Below are 18,281 nucleotides of genomic sequence, written 5' to 3'. Positions count from 1 at the left end.
GGTAATTCGCCGCTTCTTCCCTGTAGATTGCGCAAAATTTTTTGATATCTTTGTCGCATCGGTCAAAATGACTGCGGAACATCTTCACGTTGCGGTGGCGGGCCCCCTTCGGTTTTGTCGAGTTGTAAGCTTCGATGACTTTTTCCCAAAAACACAAGCGGTTTTGTTGATTCCCGACGATGGGATCGTACGAGACGCTAACCCAAGCGTTGTACAGAGCCAACGTCTCCTTGCAGTCATATGGATGACGGCCTAGACCTCTTCCTCCTCTTCCCCCTGGGCATTGACGCCACGACTGGCGGAGCCTCCAACGCTTCGTACTCCTCCTATGGGAAGGTTTTCCGGAGTGTGTTCATCTGGAATATTCTCCCGAATTTGGGGGAGGGACGATAGTATGCATCCACATCAAAATGTGGTGCTCGACGACGAACTGGAACCGGTAGCACCCAAAACGTTGTATATGCCCCCCAAATCGCCAAACGCGTTTAAGTCGAACCCGCCGGAGTTTCCGTCATCGGACATTTTGACAAAAATTGGAGAGGAAAGAGATATGATTTGAGAGAAGAACATACGTGTGTTTGTGTATAGAATAAAGAATGAAAGAGGAGTAGATAATGAAAAGGGAGTGTTTATAGAATAAAAAATTTAAAAAATAAATAATTTCTTTTACCATTGAACGGTAATATTACCATTAAAACTTTTTTTTATATTTATTCATTTTTTTTTGTTTTGGAAAATCAAATTTTAAAAAAAATATATGACGTCATAAATACGACGCCCACTCGCGGGCCGGCGAGTGGGCGTCACGCCTAGCGCCAGCGTGCTCTTTCGCGCGAGACGCGCGACGGGATGGCGGCGAGACCGGGACGAGATGGCATGCCGCATCGCCGTCTTGACGCCATCTCGTCTCTCCACGAGATGGGGGCATCAGACGCGATGCGGATGCCCCAAGTAATTGATTGGTTTTCCTTTTCTAATTGTTGATTTCTATTTTAGTAAAAAAAACATATTTACTTTCTCACCTTATTCTTTTTTATTTTTTTATTTTATTAAGTGTTTTTAGTGTACACATCATATTTTAAATCTTATGCTCAAAAATTATTAATCGGTTGTACTTAAACGGAGGGAATACTGAATATATAGAATGCACTATATTTTAGTGCACACACACAAGCACATCAATAGAATTTCTAAATCTCTCTAATGTGAATTTAAATATGTGCGTCTTGCACTATAAAATGACACTATTGAAAATCGAACATAATTGAGTTTAATTGTTCAAAAAGACATTGACTACTTAACAAAAGTAACTCACCAACAATAGTTCTATTATGCTAACAACACACAATAAATATATGTATTCTATTATGCTAACAACACACAATAAATATATGTATTCTATTAATAAATATGAATACATATAGAGGAGTAATAATTGCTAACTATAATTAGTAATAACAAATTAACACACAATAAATATGAATACATATAGAGGAGTAATAATTGGAGTAATAATTGCTAACTATAATTAGTAATAACAAATTAACACACAATAAATATGAATACATATAGAGGAGTAATAATTGCTAACTATAATTAGTAATAACAAATTAAAATTAAATTTTAGCTATTATAGAAGGTTCAGTAGTTGAAATAATGTCATAAATTATATTTTAAATTAAAAAAATTATTAAATAAAATTAAAGGGTATTAATGTCAATTCTCTCTCATAAAAATCATCTCAAAACTTTAAATTTACATAATTCTTTCTATTTAAATTATTTTTTCGCAAAAAATATATCAAATTAAAAATAATTTTATAAGGATTCCAACGAGATCTCAATTGCATATGTTCCGACGATGTTCGGGTAATGAAATTTGATAATTTATATTTCAATTTCCGTACATGTTGATAAATAAATTTTATTAACAAATGCAAAAAGAAATCTCGTATGTAAAATCTCAATATAGTGTATGCAAAATATCAATAAAACTGTGTTGATATTTTCTTGTAATTGTGTTGATAAAGGTGCGTTAAAATGACAACACCTATTAAAATAACACCATACCACCATTCCTAGCCGATCATTTGTACACGTGGACGAATAATAAGCTGCCATGTGGCAATAAAAAAAATGCTAAAGTGCAAAAAATCTCGGCCAGCAATATACAACACTGTATACAACAATTTTTTCTCGGCCAGCAATATCCAATACGCTATACAACAATCTATAGATTGTTGTGTAGCGTTAATAATATTGTCGTGTAGAGTTTATAATATTGTTGGATATATGGTGTCACGGTGTCACTTTAAGAGGTGTTGTCATTTTAACACAAACCTGTGTTGATATCCTCAAGTCATATTGTTGATATTTGCAATACACTATGTGGCTGTTCGGTTCATGAAACAAAATTGTCTTGAGATGCAATGTAAGATACAATAAAATAGACCTTGGCTAGGATTAAATTAATCTTATGCATGGTTGAAGAGTAGGGTGGAGAGGAGAATAATGAGGGAGGGAGATGGACAAATTAGTAGGAGGGGGTGAGGTGAGATGGATAGTAATGAGATTAGGTGAAAAGGAGTCCATTCAAATGAGCCGAAACAGGCCCAAAGCTACAATTGTTAGCTACAATTTGGTTGAAAATGTGAATGGAGAAGATAAAATTTATCTTGGGAACCGAACGGGCACTATGTTGATATAAAAAAAACCCACTAAAATTATCATATGATAACATAATGACTATATTACCCTTTTGTTGATATTTTGTCTACTATTTATTGAAATTTGTGAGTTTTAATCTTATCCACCCATTTTAAAATATAAGGGTGTAGATTTAGTGTTAGTTTTGGATTGTGGTGTTATAAGCATTAGAAGAGGACCGAATCTATATATTTATTTTACACGTCAATTATTATTATATCTATATATTTATAGTGTTTAATTATTATTATCAATATCAAATACTCTATACAAATTATAACTTGCATAAATATGAAGACATATAAGGTTGGGAATTGCTAAAATGACAATGCTAATTAAAATGACATTGTACCACTAATTAGAACCGTTAGATTCTCAACCAGATTCATCCTTAATCTGCCATGTGGCAGTCTTGGTTTTAAATAAAAAAATTAGAAATAATGCAAAAGGCTATAATTGGAAATCAACATTCTAGCAGATTCTCTCCACAGGTACATCACGGTATTTCCTCCTCCTCTCTTTCTTCAATCTCCTCTCTTTCTTCAATTTCTTTCTTCAATTTCAGTAGTTAATCCATCAAATCTTAAGCAAAAAATCACCTTCAATCTCTGTAGTTCTCTCAATCGCTTGCGTTACTTTCATTCTACTTATTTCAATCTGTGTAATTCTTCCTTCAATTCCGCAGATATTCACTCTCTGTAATTCTTCATTAAATCTTCCATCTTCATTGAATCCATGGAGAATAATGTTTCTGTTGACGTCCAATTCACTAATTTCGCAAACGGTAAATATTTACTCATAATCATGTGATTGTTAAATTGCTTATTACAGATCAAGGATTTTGATAGATGACTGAATTTTGCGAATTTGATATGTTATTGGACTCACAAATTTGTATCTTCTCTTGTAAATGAAATTTATGTATTGGGAATTGAATCGTGGGTTTTATATTTCATAACTTACTGCAATTTAGTGATTAAATGTTTGTATTACGCCTTACAGATTTTGTCTATCAGATTGCTTGACTGAATATGTTATATTGCTTGCTTATGTTTACTAAATTGCATGCCAGTGTTTGGGGATTCCTAGATGATTGAAGAAATTCTCTGATTTCATAAGCTTGCAAATGAAATTTATGTATTTGTAATTAAATTTCATGGAATTCAGATTTAAAGAATAATCGTAATTAATTGATTGATTGTTTTCATTTCCCCATATAGATTTTGAGTGCCATATTGCTTGTTTAAACATGTGACATTGCTTACTTATGGGTATTAAAATGCATGTCAATTTTCAGATGTAATACTAGATTTTGGGAAAGAGTTGAGAGCAACTCCCTGGCGTTGCCTGATACTGAAAAGAGGAAAAGAGTGAAAGAAGATTTTTATTTCATTGGAAGACCGCATGTAGACACCGAAAGAGTTGAGAGAAACTCCTCGGCATTGCTTGTCTGTAACAAGTTTTTTCACATACTATCATAAAATTTCAATCAGTGCTTGTCTCGGAATATGTAATTGTTTGGTTGCATGTGCTGGATTGCTTGCTTCGTAATCCGAAATAATATATCTTGTCATTAATTCCATATTCTTCTTTATAATTTAATTGCATCACATATTGAATGTCATGTCAATTTAAAATGTATTGCATGTCAATTTATAATTTAGTGCTTGGTAGTATCAATGATTTAAACAAATTAGTGCTTGAAGTTTTTTATAATCAACTCAGAATTCGTATTGCAATTTGCTTGCCAATGTATTAGAATTTGCTACAAGAGTTTGTTTTGCTTACTAATATGTCAAAATTTGTTTACCATTATAAATCATGTCTTATGCGTGTTTAACATTCAATGTCTACACCAAACAAAATAGAAATCTAAAAACCATCAATGTATACTCCAAAAGAAACCAACAATCATCGACCATCAAGAATTAGTTTATTCAAAAAAATTTATTACAAAACACAGTGACGTTCATTGTCCTAAAACAATATCATTCACTATTCAAGGTCCGGGATACTCTGCAACCATCTTTTCAACATCAACACGTCCTTTCTTTTGCGCCTCTTCATAGTGGCGTATTGTCGTACTCATTACGTCACCCATGAACTTATTTTTGAGCTTCTATAGATTTCCTTCGAGAGTCCTCCTCTTCTGCAGAGCCTGCAGTTGCCTTCCTCTCTTAGCCATTGTTTAATTGTGTCATGTGTTGCACGATGTAAACCATTACACTTATCATGCACATTCCCATCCATTAGTAAGCAATTTATACACATGTATTTTCACACATTTTCAATGTTTTATTAAATCGAACATTAAAGGAGCAATTAATAATCTTGAACAAGCAATTCTAATATACTGAACAAGCAATTCGAACACTCTGAACAAGCAATCGATTTATTAAGAAATTCTACCACGCTGAACAAGCAATACATTTATCAAGCAATTCCAACGGGCATACAATTCGAAATAGCTAAATACTAATGTATTAACAAGCACATTCCCGGCCATTATAACACACTAAACAAGAATTGTATTTTGACCCACATTTTCAATGCTTATCAAGCAATTATAACACACCGAACAAGCAATACGTTTATCAACCAATTCTAACAAACTTGGCAAGCAATGCTAAAATACCGAACAAGCAATTATCAATCCAATTAATTGTATCAAGCAATTCTAACACAATGGACAAGCAATTCTAAAGCAATTACCAATCTAATTAATTGTATTGAACAATTAACAGACATACCAAGCAAAAGTCACTTAATCAAACATGAGTCAAGCAATCTGGGATAAAAACCCACATTTGTCAATTATACAGCAAGCATCCTATAAATTATAAACAAGCAATATGTCATATATTATTAAGCACAGAAATGTCATTCTTTTTATTCCCTAAATTTAGCAACTACAAAGCAATCAGATAATAACGTATTAACTAGCAACTTCTCAGCAAGCAATTACATATCCAAAATGTAGCAACCATAGAGCAAGCAAGTACTAAGGCATAAACAAGCGAGTACTAAGGCATAACAAGCATGGAAATAACAATATGTATATCAAGCAATTATAATGCTATTATCAAGCATTTATTAAGCTAATATCAAGCAATAAACGAATAAACAACTAACAATTCATAAATGGCCAAACTGCAGCAGCAATTACCCATCCAGAAGCAATAACCAATCAAAATATTGCATACACAGATTGTCATATATTTGATCTGAAAATCAAATCTACACCTGACCCTCTCGCACTGGATTAGGAATCAATAGCGTCGGATAACTAGCTACGACTTGTAGACAGTGCCCCCTTCACCAGACGCAATCAACAATGTCGAAGTTGGAGTAATGGAGTACAGAGAGGGACGACTTAGAAGGCGATTAGGTTTTAGGAATTGCTGGTGGGAGATTAATCGAGTAGTGGGGAGGGAGAAGGACGCTGAAAATCATAAAATTGATTCTGAAAAAAAAAACGTCCTATATTAGTGGGATATACCAAATATGTGGCAATTTAAAATATTTTACAATTCCTAAAATACCCAAACAAGCATTAAGCATTATATGATACACTAACAAACAATCCATACTTTATTTCTGAAAATTAATCTTGTCACTAGTGTTATGTGGTAACTCTAACTATGGTGTCACCTAGTACTCCCCGTATAGGTTTGTGCATTGCGTCGTATTAATATTAATCTTATGGTAATGCGGGGACATGATATGGTTAATATTAAACAAATTTGTAGTATTAGTATATCTATGAAGCAAAAAAGTATTTTTCTCAAACGACCGCTTTAGGCCATTTTCCTCTCTGCTTTCTGCATTCAATCAGTGCAAAAATTATTATGGATAACTACACACATGAAATAAATTAATATTCATATTTAATCGCGTAATTGACGTTTGTATTAGATCTGTCCAGCATTCAATTCTAGGTCATATTTCCATCTGGGTTTTTGGGTGTCTTTTTTCTTGATCGGTCTATATTCCAAGTTTTAATTTTGTGGTATCAGGTTTCTTCAAAGAAAAAGGTGAGATTTTGACAAAAACATGGAATCATCCTCTGGGGCAGCGCCCGAATTTGATTATCTGTTCAAGCTGTTGATGATTGGAGATTCCGGGGTTGGAAAAAGTAGTCTTTTGCTGAGTTTCACATCTGATGCTTTCGAGGAGCTCTCTCCAACAATCGGTACCTCAATCATAATCTCTAAATATGCATGTGTTTTTTATCATATTATTCCTGTATTATTGAGTTTAGTTATCCTTGTTTAGGGCCTTGATTGATATGATTGAGGAACTGTTGTGTCATGACATAGCTAATGCATGGGTTTCTTTTGATGATATGAAGCCAATTGTCAGTTTTTTGGGGTTGGGTGATCTGTGATACTCCCTTCGTCCCATAGAAATAGGCTAATTGGGGATGACACGGGTTTTAATGTGTAATTGATAAAACAAGAAAGACGGAGAAGAGTAGTTGAAATAATGTAGTGGATAGTGGGATCCATAAATGATAATGTAAAAGCGAAAATGAGAAAAAGTTGTCATGGATGGACATGGACTATTTCTATGGGACAGAAAGGATATATGACATATTTCTATGGGATGGAGGGAGTATATTGAGTGAGGATAGCAGAAACAAAGTTGGTCCTTGTGATACTGTGGTTACATTTTTGGTAGCAGAAACAGAACTTCTAGTAGATTAGAGGTTTATGTTTGTTCCCTTCCCCGGATTGAGGCTATTCACCTAACCAACCCCTAGTCTTTTATGTTGAGTTATCTGGTTTCACACTCTGATTCCATACCCGTTTTTCTGTTAGCTTTGTAGTACAAATGAGGTTGTGTTCTGTATCTTCTATGCGATATTCAACTGTCAAAATTATCCAACAAACCTCCCCTAGAAAGTTGGTTTGTGGTCAGTGGAGCTGAACTTGATTTTGTTACATTTCTTGCTGGTTATTGTTGTTAATGGTTGCAGTGTTTGTAGTACTCAATACATTACTCATCAAGTTCTCTTACAGTCGTTATACTTTTCTACTATAAAACTGAAACCATAAATGAGTAAGTACCTACTTGTTTGGCTGTGATGTAACGAAAAACCTAGAAAAGCATGTAGTCCGAGGATGGTCTGGGTCTTAATCTTGAGAGCTTAATGCTCACTAGTTTGTTGCTTCCAGTTTTCTTGTTGTTGACACTTGAGACTGTCATTCGTTCATATATTTTTGTGTTTGCGGTCTCAAGGATATGCTACCTCTGGTGTTATAATGTTGCATTTCTATCTACAGGAGTGGATTTTAAGGTAAAACACTTAACACTTGGAGGAAAGAAATTGAAGCTTGCAATCTGGGACACAGGTTAGAATGCTGCCATGACCTGCAGTTCGCTAATTAAAGGCCAATATTATCGTCACGTAGGGAAGATATTAGTTTTCCTGAAACGACCTAAATAAATAATGAAAGTAAACTCAAATCTGTGTTCATTGTTTTCCCTTTCCTTGCTTGTGATTTGTCATGATCAAATTTTGCTTTAATTCTTTATCAAGCAATAGATCATAGATGAGGCTTTTGAAGTTGAAAAATATATGGAAGTCGAAGAACTAAATTTACTCAGTTAATTAAATGTGCCTGTGATTTAAAAACTATAGCATATGTTAAACTAAGCCCATTGTGCTGAAATAGAACAATATTCTGCTTCCAGAGGCAGAGCTATGGTGGGGCCAGGGGGGCCCTCGGGCCCCTCACCCATTGGTGTAATACCTATATATATTATATGTATGCAGTTTCAAACATGCTATGAGCTAGAGTAGTTGGTCCGAATTTCAGCCTCATGACCGGGAGGTCGTGTGGTCGATTCCCTCCTGCGCCATTTTTATTATTTAGGAATTTGTTCTTTCTATTATGGGTTCATTTTTGTTTTTATAAATTCATATTCTATTAGATTTGTAATACTAGTAAAATTGTTTTAGGAATTTGTTCTTTCTATTATGGATTCATTTTTGTTTATTAAATTCATATTTTATTAGATTTATAATATTAGTAAAATTGTTTTTAAAGCTATGCTTGCAGTTCATTTGCTTTATTTTTTCTTTTCTAATTAGTACCTTTTTGTTGATTTTTTCACATTCATTTATATTTCATGGATTTGCTATGCTTGCAGTTCATTTGCTTTATTTTTTCTTTTCTAATTAGTACCTTTCTGTTGATTTTTTCACATTCATTTATATTTCATGGATTTTCTCACGTCAGAAACTTCCATTAATGTTTTTTACAAGTAATTTTGTATAAATCATTTTCAAAAAATGATTTTTACAGTTTAAGAATAAAAAATAGTTCTTCTATTGCATAAATATTTTAAAATATTACTCCATATGATTAGTAAAATCAAATTTAATGCGATGCCCTTTATTATAAAATATTTGGAATAGAAAATAACACTTTGATGTAATAAATATATGTTATTATTAGTAAAATTGGTGCTATGCTCTAAAACTTTTAATCACTAATTACTTTTCTCGTCCTTCATTTTTCACGCGTGGCTTTTTATATTGCTCACATTCGAGTTATTTTCGTGTCGTTTGTATTGAACACACTCAATAAACTTTTTAGTGGTAGTTTGGGCCCCCCCACCATTAAATTTCTGGCTCCGCCGCTGTCTGCTTCTATATGAAATCATTACGATTGTACATTATACCACATGTAACTGAGAATCTATCTCAGTTACTATATAACATTACAATTAACTGATTAGCTGTATGTGCTTGATTGCTTTGCATAGAAAACAACTCCTAAAACATTATACAGACTAAATTGCAAAAAAGTTTGAAAACACGCACTAAATCACAATTTTAAAGGCCTTTCTCCCCCAGCTTTGGAAAAAACGTTCTATTTGCATGTGTATCTGTTTTGTATAGATCTATATTACTTCATACTTATTAATTTACATGGCTTGCCAATCTAACGCCTCATTTTGCAGCTGGGCAGGAAAGATTTCGAACTTTGACTAGTTCCTACTACCGAGGTGCTCAAGGAGTCATCATGGGTATGTTCAAATATTTTTGTTTGTGTTTCCTTGTTGCTCTTGTACTTTTGTTCTTGAGTGATTTTCCGGAACTGTAAATCTTATTTCTTGTCACGTTACTCCTTTACCCACATCATAAATACCTTGTAAACACTGATTTTTAAATCTACATTTAATGGTTTCTTTTGCTTTCATTTCTTAGCATAATAACTTTGTCTTTACTAGTTTCTTATCCCAAATACCATTTGTTCTGTGATGCAGTATATGATGTGACACGACGAGACACCTTTACGAATCTTTCTGATATTTGGGCTAAAGAAATTGATCTCTACTCCACAAATCAAGATTGCATCAAGATGCTAGTTGGCAACAAAGTAGATAAGGTATTCTCCTTGTTAGCTCTAGCTGATGCTGATTAATTAATAGGAATCCCATCTTCCGAAAATTGGTTAAATTACATGCTGTAATGTCATAGGAAATTTCTATTACAAGCTTGCTAAAGTTCGCATCTTTTGCAGGACAGTGAAAGGGTTGTCAGCAAAAAAGAAGGGATCGACTTTGCAAGGGAATATGGCTGCCTCTTCATTGAATGTAGTGCCAAAACTCGTGTCAACGTGGAGCAGTGTTTTGAGGAACTCGTCTTGAAGGTCAGTAGGTTTGCATATCCATGAGTTATTTCTTTTTTCAAACATGTAAGGATGTTAGAATGTGTAGAATAGTTGTATAGCAAGCTCTTAGCGCTAGATAAGTGTGCTAAAATCGTATTTTGTGTTTAATCGACAGATCTTGGATACGCCAAGTCTCTTGGCGGAGGGCTTAGCTGGTAATAAAAAGAACATTTTCAAGCAGAAGCCTCCCGTGTCTACAGATGCATCGAGCAGTTGCTGCTGAATCTTTAACCATATGCTTTTTCAGTTTCTTGTTGAGGTTTTGATCCAAAGACGCATCTGCAACTCATTTCTTGCATATTTTCATGCGTTGCTTCTTAAGTTATCTAACAATGCTTATTTGTTTGATCTCAGTGTATTTTTGAATTCACCCATGGATAATCGCAAAAGAAAAAAGTATAATACACGTAGTCTTCGAGTTAGTTTCAGCTATACTTCTCACATTTACCATTATACTAAACTTTGAGGGCGAGTGGGCTTCACTGTCCAACACCAGCATGCCATGTGGGAGGGTGCGCTGACCCATCCGCTTCCCAGCGTGAGTCACTTGGCGAGATGGGCCAGTAGCAACTCTGTCTTGCATGTGGCTCGTCCCAGAGACGGAGACAGGGTCGAACCACGTTGCGGCTGCCCTAATACGTTAGTTTTTAAAGATAAAGATGAATATAATAAAAATTATAAAATCCACCCTCACCGCTATCCACACCGCCAGATTGAACATACATTTGCATGTCAAAGACTTAGGTACAAGTATAACAAATTTGCAATGCTATTTGTTGGAAACTTCAATTTCTTCCATTTGAGCAAATTCCCTCCCTTACAATTCCAATCGACAGTCGATAAGAAATCAAGTGAACAAGAGAGAAAATAAATTTACAGAAATTGCAATTTCAGAATCTGGACTGTTGAAACTACTATTTGAGTTAATAGTCAGCATATGTAGGTGGAATGATTTTCATAAAAAATGAAAAGACAAGATAAGTACCAAAAATCATAACTACAAAAAGATAACAAGGCAATAAATATAGTTAGATGAGAAGTGATATATCCAACCTCTACCACATCTCAAACTCATCACATCTCATAAACAATGAGGACATCCATTTGGTATGTGGCCATTGTTGCTTCACTGGCGGTTTCACCGTCCGAAACATGCGTGAAAATCGAGCAAGTCGCAACGGGACGATCAGTGGAGTCGAAGCCCGAGTGGAGAGTCAGCGCGAGGAACGGATGCCGGGGCCGGTGCACCATCACCCTGTTGAAGCTTATGTGTCCCAAATTTTTATCTACCATTCGTGTAAAACCTCCTCTCATTTCGATTGATCCAGACGGCCATTGTCTCATTAACATCAAAATATATCCTGCCAAATCCATCTTTTTCACCTATGCTTGGGATCCCATTCAATTCCAACTTCTATACTTGAACAAAACTTGCTCTTAGGTAGAGGTTTTTCAACTGTATGCATCGTTCTGTTCATCTATGTTTGGAAATCTAATAGCATGTAAATTGTTGAACTCTGCACAAATTCGAATTTGTATAAATAAACTTCATTTTCTGATCAATAGCCATCTAAATACATTCCTAATTTTGGTAAAAAGTTCGATGATCTCTTGGCTATTATACAATGAAAGTTATGTACAAGATGAAGCAGTTTAAAAAGATTCAACCAAGTCCTTCACTATCATACAAACAAGATTCTATAAACACAGCCGTGAATTCAGTGAGCTAAGCGAGGCAGTGCAGTCGAGCCACGGTGTGCCTGGACAGCACAAGCACAATGCACCGATGTTAAGTTGAGACAGCCGCTGATGATCAGAGAATGACGACCCGAGCAAGTGTGGAGAGCAGGAAATGAGTCGCACAGCGCCTGTACTGCTGGAGGCGTTAAGGCAGTGCACTGGCTGATATTCAGATTCGTAAGGCCTTCCTCCTCCTCCTCATACCTGTTCTTCACAGACGCCCACGACACTTCATGCTTTCCCTTCATTCGACTCTGTGCCAGCGAGTACATGGCTCGATCCGTGATGTTCTGGCAGTAGTACAGACCTAGGGACCTCAGATGACGGCAGCTGTTGGCCAGAGCTACTACGCTGTCGTCTGAGATATCGTCGAACCAGCACACATTAAGCCAACTATAACGACATTTTGTACAAATGAAATCAACACTAGGTTTATCTCACGATAAGCCTAGTGTTGAAATTCTGCAAAAGGCACCTCAGATACTAAATTCTGTTGGGAAGAGCACGAGTTTGAAGAGAATACCAGTTATGAGAACACATCCGCACAAGTCGATAGCTCTGAGGTCGGGGCAGCCGTAGGCTAAGTTCATAATGCCTTCATCACCAACGCGATCACACCAACCAAGGTTCAAATATTGTAATTCGTTGCAGTTGTATCCAATGGACTACACAAAAACAGCGAAACGAAATTGAAAAAAACCTTCCCAATACCAAAAACGCGTAAACAGAAGCAAACACCACAGTACCTTTAGGGCCCTATCAGAGGCAGTCCCAACACACCCACAAAGATTTAGAAATTTCAATTTTCTGCAACAGCCAGTTAGATATCCGAGGGCAGAGTCACTGAAGGCCGAGCAGCCACTTATATTGAGCTTCTCGAGATCGGGACAGCCACGAGCTATGGCATACAGAGACCGGTCTGTAAGAAGGAAACTCTTGCTGAGATCCAACTCTCGCAGTTCGTGGCAATGGCTCGTGATTTCCTCAACAGCGTCGTCTTGGAGCTGAGGTACATCTTGTCGTAGAATCAGAGATTGCAGTTTTGTGAATTTGGGAGCCAGAGAAAGGACCAGACTGTTCATGTTTCTCTTGCACCTGAGGAAACATAAACCGCCATTTCAACGAAAAGTTCTGCAACGAAACCGGAAAACGCTCTACAATGCAATCACACATTTGATATATGCAATAGCAGAATGGAAAGTAAAGATCGAATCACCCAATTTTAGAATGTATAGCTATCAAAACAGAGTCCTCTGTTTCTTGAAACATGTTTCTAACTATCAAACAGTTCATCTCACTTGGTTTATTCTAAACTCTTTGCAGATTATGAAATTAGCATTTAATTGATGGTCAAAGGCATACATAAAGTATAGAGAAATCTGAAATAGAGTTAACATCTAAGTTTTAATTTAGTAATTTGATGAAAATGTGGATACCAAGATAAAGAGAGACGAGTGATGCCCCAAGAAAGGGAATCTCTCCAGCCGCGGCAGACGGCAGAAGCAACCACAGCCGTCCGATCATCTAGCAGAGACAGAATCCTCAACAGAAGCTCCACCGGAATATCATTCCACTCAATAATCTCCATATTCTGCTCTTCCGATTCACCACGTACTACTCTCTTTATATAGAATCCAAAAGCAGAAAAGCCAAGATGATAAAGTTGCTTCCTTTTCTAATTCTGTCAACCACAAAATCAAAGGATGTAAGAAGTTTAATTTAAAGAAGAAAAGGCATTGAAACTGTTTAAGCTCTTCGAATTCGGGCGCTAGTAGTGGATACTGCTCACGGAACTCCGTGCTATACCAGAGGTGTTTCTTTTCGCCGTGCCATTTAGAAAAATTTTAAAATAAAGAAAGAATAAAATAAAAAATAAAAAATGAAAAATGAAAAAAATAAAATAAAATAAAAAAATAATAATAAAAAAAATAAAACTATAAAAATATAAATAAGTGAAATGATTGTATTATTATGAAATGTATCTAATACTCCCTCCTTCGTTTCTTCATAGTTGAGATGAAATTTTTCACCACGGAGTTTTAGAAATGAATGTTGAGTGTATTAAATAAATAGATAAAAAAATAAGAGAGAGAAAAAGATAGAGAGAATAAAGTATAAAGTGAATAAAGTAGAGAGAATAAAGTAGAGAGAATAGAATAAGAAATTTTTTTTTACCATATATAGAAATGACTCAATTATAAAAAAAAATTTAAAATAGAAAAATGACTTAATTATGAAAAAATGAAGGGAATATAAATAAAGGGAGTCACAGTCTAAAGTTCAGATATTTTTATTCTAAAAAAACTGAAGCACAATAAAATATTTTCTTGAAATAATAATATTTCCGAATTTTTTGGCATGAGTGTGGAAACATGAAGTCCACGTGTTGCATGGGCAGAAGAGGTGTGTTACTGTAAGCCATGTATTTTGTCATTTCCTTTTCATTGGGCCGAATTTATTTTGTAGTAGTATGTTGGTGTAGCCCCCCTCTGAGTCTCATAGCTCTGTCGTTGTATTTCCCCTAACCTCCTCCTGTCGTTGGTATGAAACTTCACGGATCAAACCACTCTAAATAGTTACTCACTCCGTTCGTAAATAGGAGTTTCATTTTTTCATTTTAGTTCATTCGTAAGTACTATAAATGATAAAGAGACCTCACATTCCACCAACTCATTGTACTCATATTTCATTTAAAACTAATATATACAAGTGGACCCCATATTAAACTAACTTTCTTCCACTCATTTTTCTTAACATTTCTTAAATACCGTGCCGGAATGAAATGAGACTCCTATTCGTGGACGGAGGGAGTATCTTTTAGGATATATGAGGATTTGGCTGTGTACGTTCAAATATATTAATATGATATTTTCTGCTTTAGACAAAGTCTTTATAATTTTATTTTTGAGATTGTCTCTAAAAGGAACACGACCATAAGATCATGTAGGTCTTGATTGAGACAATACAGAAACATCGGAGAACCTGCAAGCAATCAAATGAACCCCGACTCTCTGATAAATCTGTGTTCAACGATACACACCCAAATTCCACATTAATATGATATTAACCGATTTAAATAAAGCTTTCACGGTTTTGCTTCTGAGACACTATTTCAAAGGATCTCACACCCAACTCATTATTCTAGTGGAGGATTGCATTTATATACTGCTTGCGCTCTTTCAACGAGGGATGATTTAAAATTGAACCCCAATAGAACCGCATTATTAATTTAGGGGCTACACGATAGGAGACCAAAAATCATTTTTATTAACGGTACCAAAAATATATAGAAAATAATTTTTTTTAAAGGCACCAAAAATTTGATGTTCTAGTTTTAGCGTATTATTAACTGCCAATAGACATAACACTAGTAATCATGTCCATACAGATTATAATCAGATTTGAAGTGCTGCAATTATAATATGATGCACTATTCAACTTGGACTACTTAAATATTTTTGGATTTTGATTACTAAAAATCAACAATCAATTAAGAAAGTAACTAAAACACTTGATCATTACTCATACGTAACAACTTTAGGATTTCATAAACTCTTATGATATTCTAACTATTAATTACTACTTCCTTCGTCCCACAAAAGATGACTCGCTGTAATACCCGCACCATTAGTTTGCTTTTGATATATTAATGTGGAACTAGAAATGTAACGTCCTCTCTTTTCGTGAAGTTTTAGTGGATCTCGAGCCTTTAATGAAACTTAATCTTTTTAGTTGCGAAGTAAAAACTAAAGAAGTAAGTGAGCAAGTTAAAACAGACTAAAGACACACTTCGGAAAAATAAAATGTTTCGAATGGTTTACATAGGCAACAAAATGAACAACTAATGGAATAGGTTACATGGATCAAAGTCCTTAAAGAAAGAAAACAAGGAAAGGAAAATATAAATTGTGGAGTGCATTTCGGGCCTTTTCTCCAGGCCCAATTTAGGGCCCGTTTCGGGCAGCCCGTCGGCCCAGACATCAAATCCAGGCCCGCTCGAAGTGCAGCTAGGTGGGAGCTAAGATTCCTCTCTCACCTGCAAGATAAAAACAAGTTTTAATGGCCATGGGACAAGAGTAATTAATGGAATACTTATAGAGGGGAAGAAACAACCTTTCTTTTCCTATGAAGATCAAGGACTTACCCAAAAAGGGGGCAAGTCCAGCCTGCAAAGCCTTTCACTAATGCAGCACCTGTTATACCTAGCCACAATCAAACAATGGGATTTATTCACCAAGTACCAAGTACCCAAACTAGCCAACAAACTACATTAAGACAAAGGGGCTGCATGATCAGAAAAGAGAGATATGTTGTGATATGAAGACAAGAGAGATCAGCCCCATTTAATTCCCCATAGTACACCGAAGCTCAGCCTATAAAATCCCCTCCACACCACATATCAACTCCCTTTCACACACACGTCAAAATTTCAGCAAGAACAGAGAGTTAGAGGGTGGAGCAAGTAGTGAACAGCAGCAAAGACAGCCCACTCCTTCGCTATTTCAAGAGGTAATACACCTCCACCTTTCTCCCAAATAACATATCCTATCATCATGTAGAAATCAGCCCCAAGCATGTTAAAGCACATATCTACAACCCCTCGGCGGTTAACTAACAAAAGATTTAGGATAAGCATAGAACAATAACACTTTCACTCAACTCCTCTAAGAAAAATCAAATCTGTCAGCAGGTTCAAAGAAGCCCCAATACTCAATCTATAGATAGACTTAGCTCTTTTAAACTAAATAACTAGCACTAGGAAAGAATGGATTAAAGAACTTAGCTTTAGGAGTGTTGACGGGAGCAGGGGCAAGGGCTGTCTGGCCGAGCAACGAACAGCATCGGTCGACCGCGAAAGGGGTCACTCCGAGCGCGAATTCGCCGGAGAAGACGAGAGAAGGACGAGGCGTTTGCAAGCCGCAGCTGAGAGAGAAAGAAGGAGGCGATGCCTCCTCTCTGCTGCTGGGTTCGCCGAGGATGAGAGCGCTCGACGGCGGCAGCAGACGAGAACCTCCGGTGGAGTGAGTAAGACAGAGGGACGGAAGGGGGAAGAGAGGGACGCCGCCGGAGGCGGCGGCGAAAGGCGGCGTGAACAGAGGCGCCGCCGGATTCTCTTCCAAGCTAGGGTTTTTGCAATTTGGGAATGTTAAGAAGAGAGAAATCGATAGAAATGAGAAGAGAGAAAATTGGGCCTCTTTTGATTTTAATTGTTTTGTCTTTGGGCCTTTCTTTTATTTATTTGCACCTTGGGCCAAAGAATTTATTTGAGGGAGTTTTAAGTTGGGCCTCTCCATTAAAAGTAAATATGGGCTTAAGAAATGTTAGAAACGGGCTGTCTTTTATTTGAACTTAATTATGGAGTTGGGCCACCAACTAAATTAAAGTATGGGCTAGGAAATTAATTAAATCATGGACTCTCCTATGTTATGGATTAAATAATAGTCCGCTAATTAATTCCACGAAGATAAGTCTAATTTTTCCGGAAAGTAGCAAGAGTGCTCAAATGATTAATTTTAAGAAATTACGATACGCTAACGATGAATAGACCTCGAGCCAAATTTTTAGTACTTAAATGAATGGCTTAGGAGGTAACACCCTCAAGTTAAGCGAATAATTTTTCCCAATTTAATTAAATCTACTGATTTAATTAATATTCATGAATTCTAGAACTCTTCTAGAAAATTTAGAGGAAGAATAAAATGATCACGCACTTAGGATGCATTCATGTTTAAGCTTAACGGATATCTCAAAATCTAATTAAGTATCATTTTATTTCCTAAAGGGACGTCTTCGAACGTCATCTAAGACCAAGTTAAGAAAATTTCGGAAGGAGCTTTAGCTTTTGAGGTGGGCATTCTTTCAAAACGTGATTTCAGTATGAAAATGTGAATCTTTGCTCAAGTATATTGTCATGCCATGTTTTGTTTTATGATTACCTATCTGCTTGGCTATGCCAATTTAGTTAAATCGAATTCGGGTCCCAGTAGGGCCGCACACCCTACTCGGACTAGTGTACACATGAGGGGACCGTGAGCTAACAAAGGAGTTGGCCGGTCCAGTGACCGTCGTGGAATGTGGCCACATTCCCGGTTCACATCAGTTTCAGATATGGTATATCTATGTTATGTGATTGCGCAATCAAATCTTTACT

General features: G+C 35.9%; 2 protein-coding genes and 1 long non-coding RNA gene across 4 annotated transcripts; 1 reads left to right on the top strand and 2 right to left on the bottom strand.

Moving 5' to 3' along the window:
* Nucleotides 1–6,478: 6,478 nt before the first annotated feature.
* Nucleotides 6,479–10,812, top strand: LOC125222184 (ras-related protein RABC1-like). Of its 2 annotated transcripts, XM_048124673.2 has the most exons (7): nt 6,479–6,643; nt 6,722–6,897; nt 7,991–8,059; nt 9,678–9,743; nt 9,984–10,105; nt 10,241–10,369; nt 10,506–10,812. In XM_048124673.2, the coding sequence occupies exons 2-7, from the start codon at nt 6,759–6,761 to the stop codon at nt 10,611–10,613; spliced, it is 633 nt and encodes a 210-aa protein (XP_047980630.1). In that variant the 5' UTR covers nt 6,479–6,643; nt 6,722–6,758; the 3' UTR covers nt 10,614–10,812. The 2 variants fall into 2 exon arrangements, with proteins under 2 accessions (XP_047980630.1, XP_047980631.1); XM_048124674.2 differs by having other exon boundaries at nt 6,479–6,897.
* A 1,110-nt stretch (nt 10,813–11,922) lies between these two features.
* LOC125222183 (F-box protein SKP2A-like) lies at nt 11,923–13,968 on the bottom strand. The gene is made up of 4 exons (XM_048124672.2): nt 13,567–13,968; nt 12,877–13,225; nt 12,654–12,795; nt 11,923–12,488 (listed from the first exon to the last, which is right to left on the bottom strand). Exons 1-4 carry the CDS (start codon nt 13,716–13,718, stop codon nt 12,109–12,111), a joined length of 1,023 nt encoding a protein of 340 aa, XP_047980629.1. The 5' UTR covers nt 13,719–13,968; the 3' UTR covers nt 11,923–12,108.
* Nucleotides 13,969–15,897: 1,929 nt separating this feature from the next.
* On the bottom strand, nt 15,898–17,290 carry LOC125185616 (uncharacterized). The gene is made up of 2 exons (XR_007170199.2): nt 16,244–17,290; nt 15,898–16,166 (listed from the first exon to the last, which is right to left on the bottom strand). It is a non-coding gene; the product is annotated as an uncharacterized LOC125185616 (long non-coding RNA).
* Nucleotides 17,291–18,281: the final 991 nt, after the last annotated feature.

The sequence above is a fragment of the Salvia hispanica genome, chromosome 1 (genome assembly GCF_029641045.1).
Source record: "Salvia hispanica isolate PSC_SH4W2 chromosome 1, Shi_PSC_v1, whole genome shotgun sequence".
In the NCBI taxonomy this organism is placed as follows: domain Eukaryota; kingdom Viridiplantae; phylum Streptophyta; class Magnoliopsida; order Lamiales; family Lamiaceae; genus Salvia; species Salvia hispanica.
Note: the sequence above shows the minus strand (reverse complement) of the source record. Positions and strands in the feature narration are given on the sequence as shown.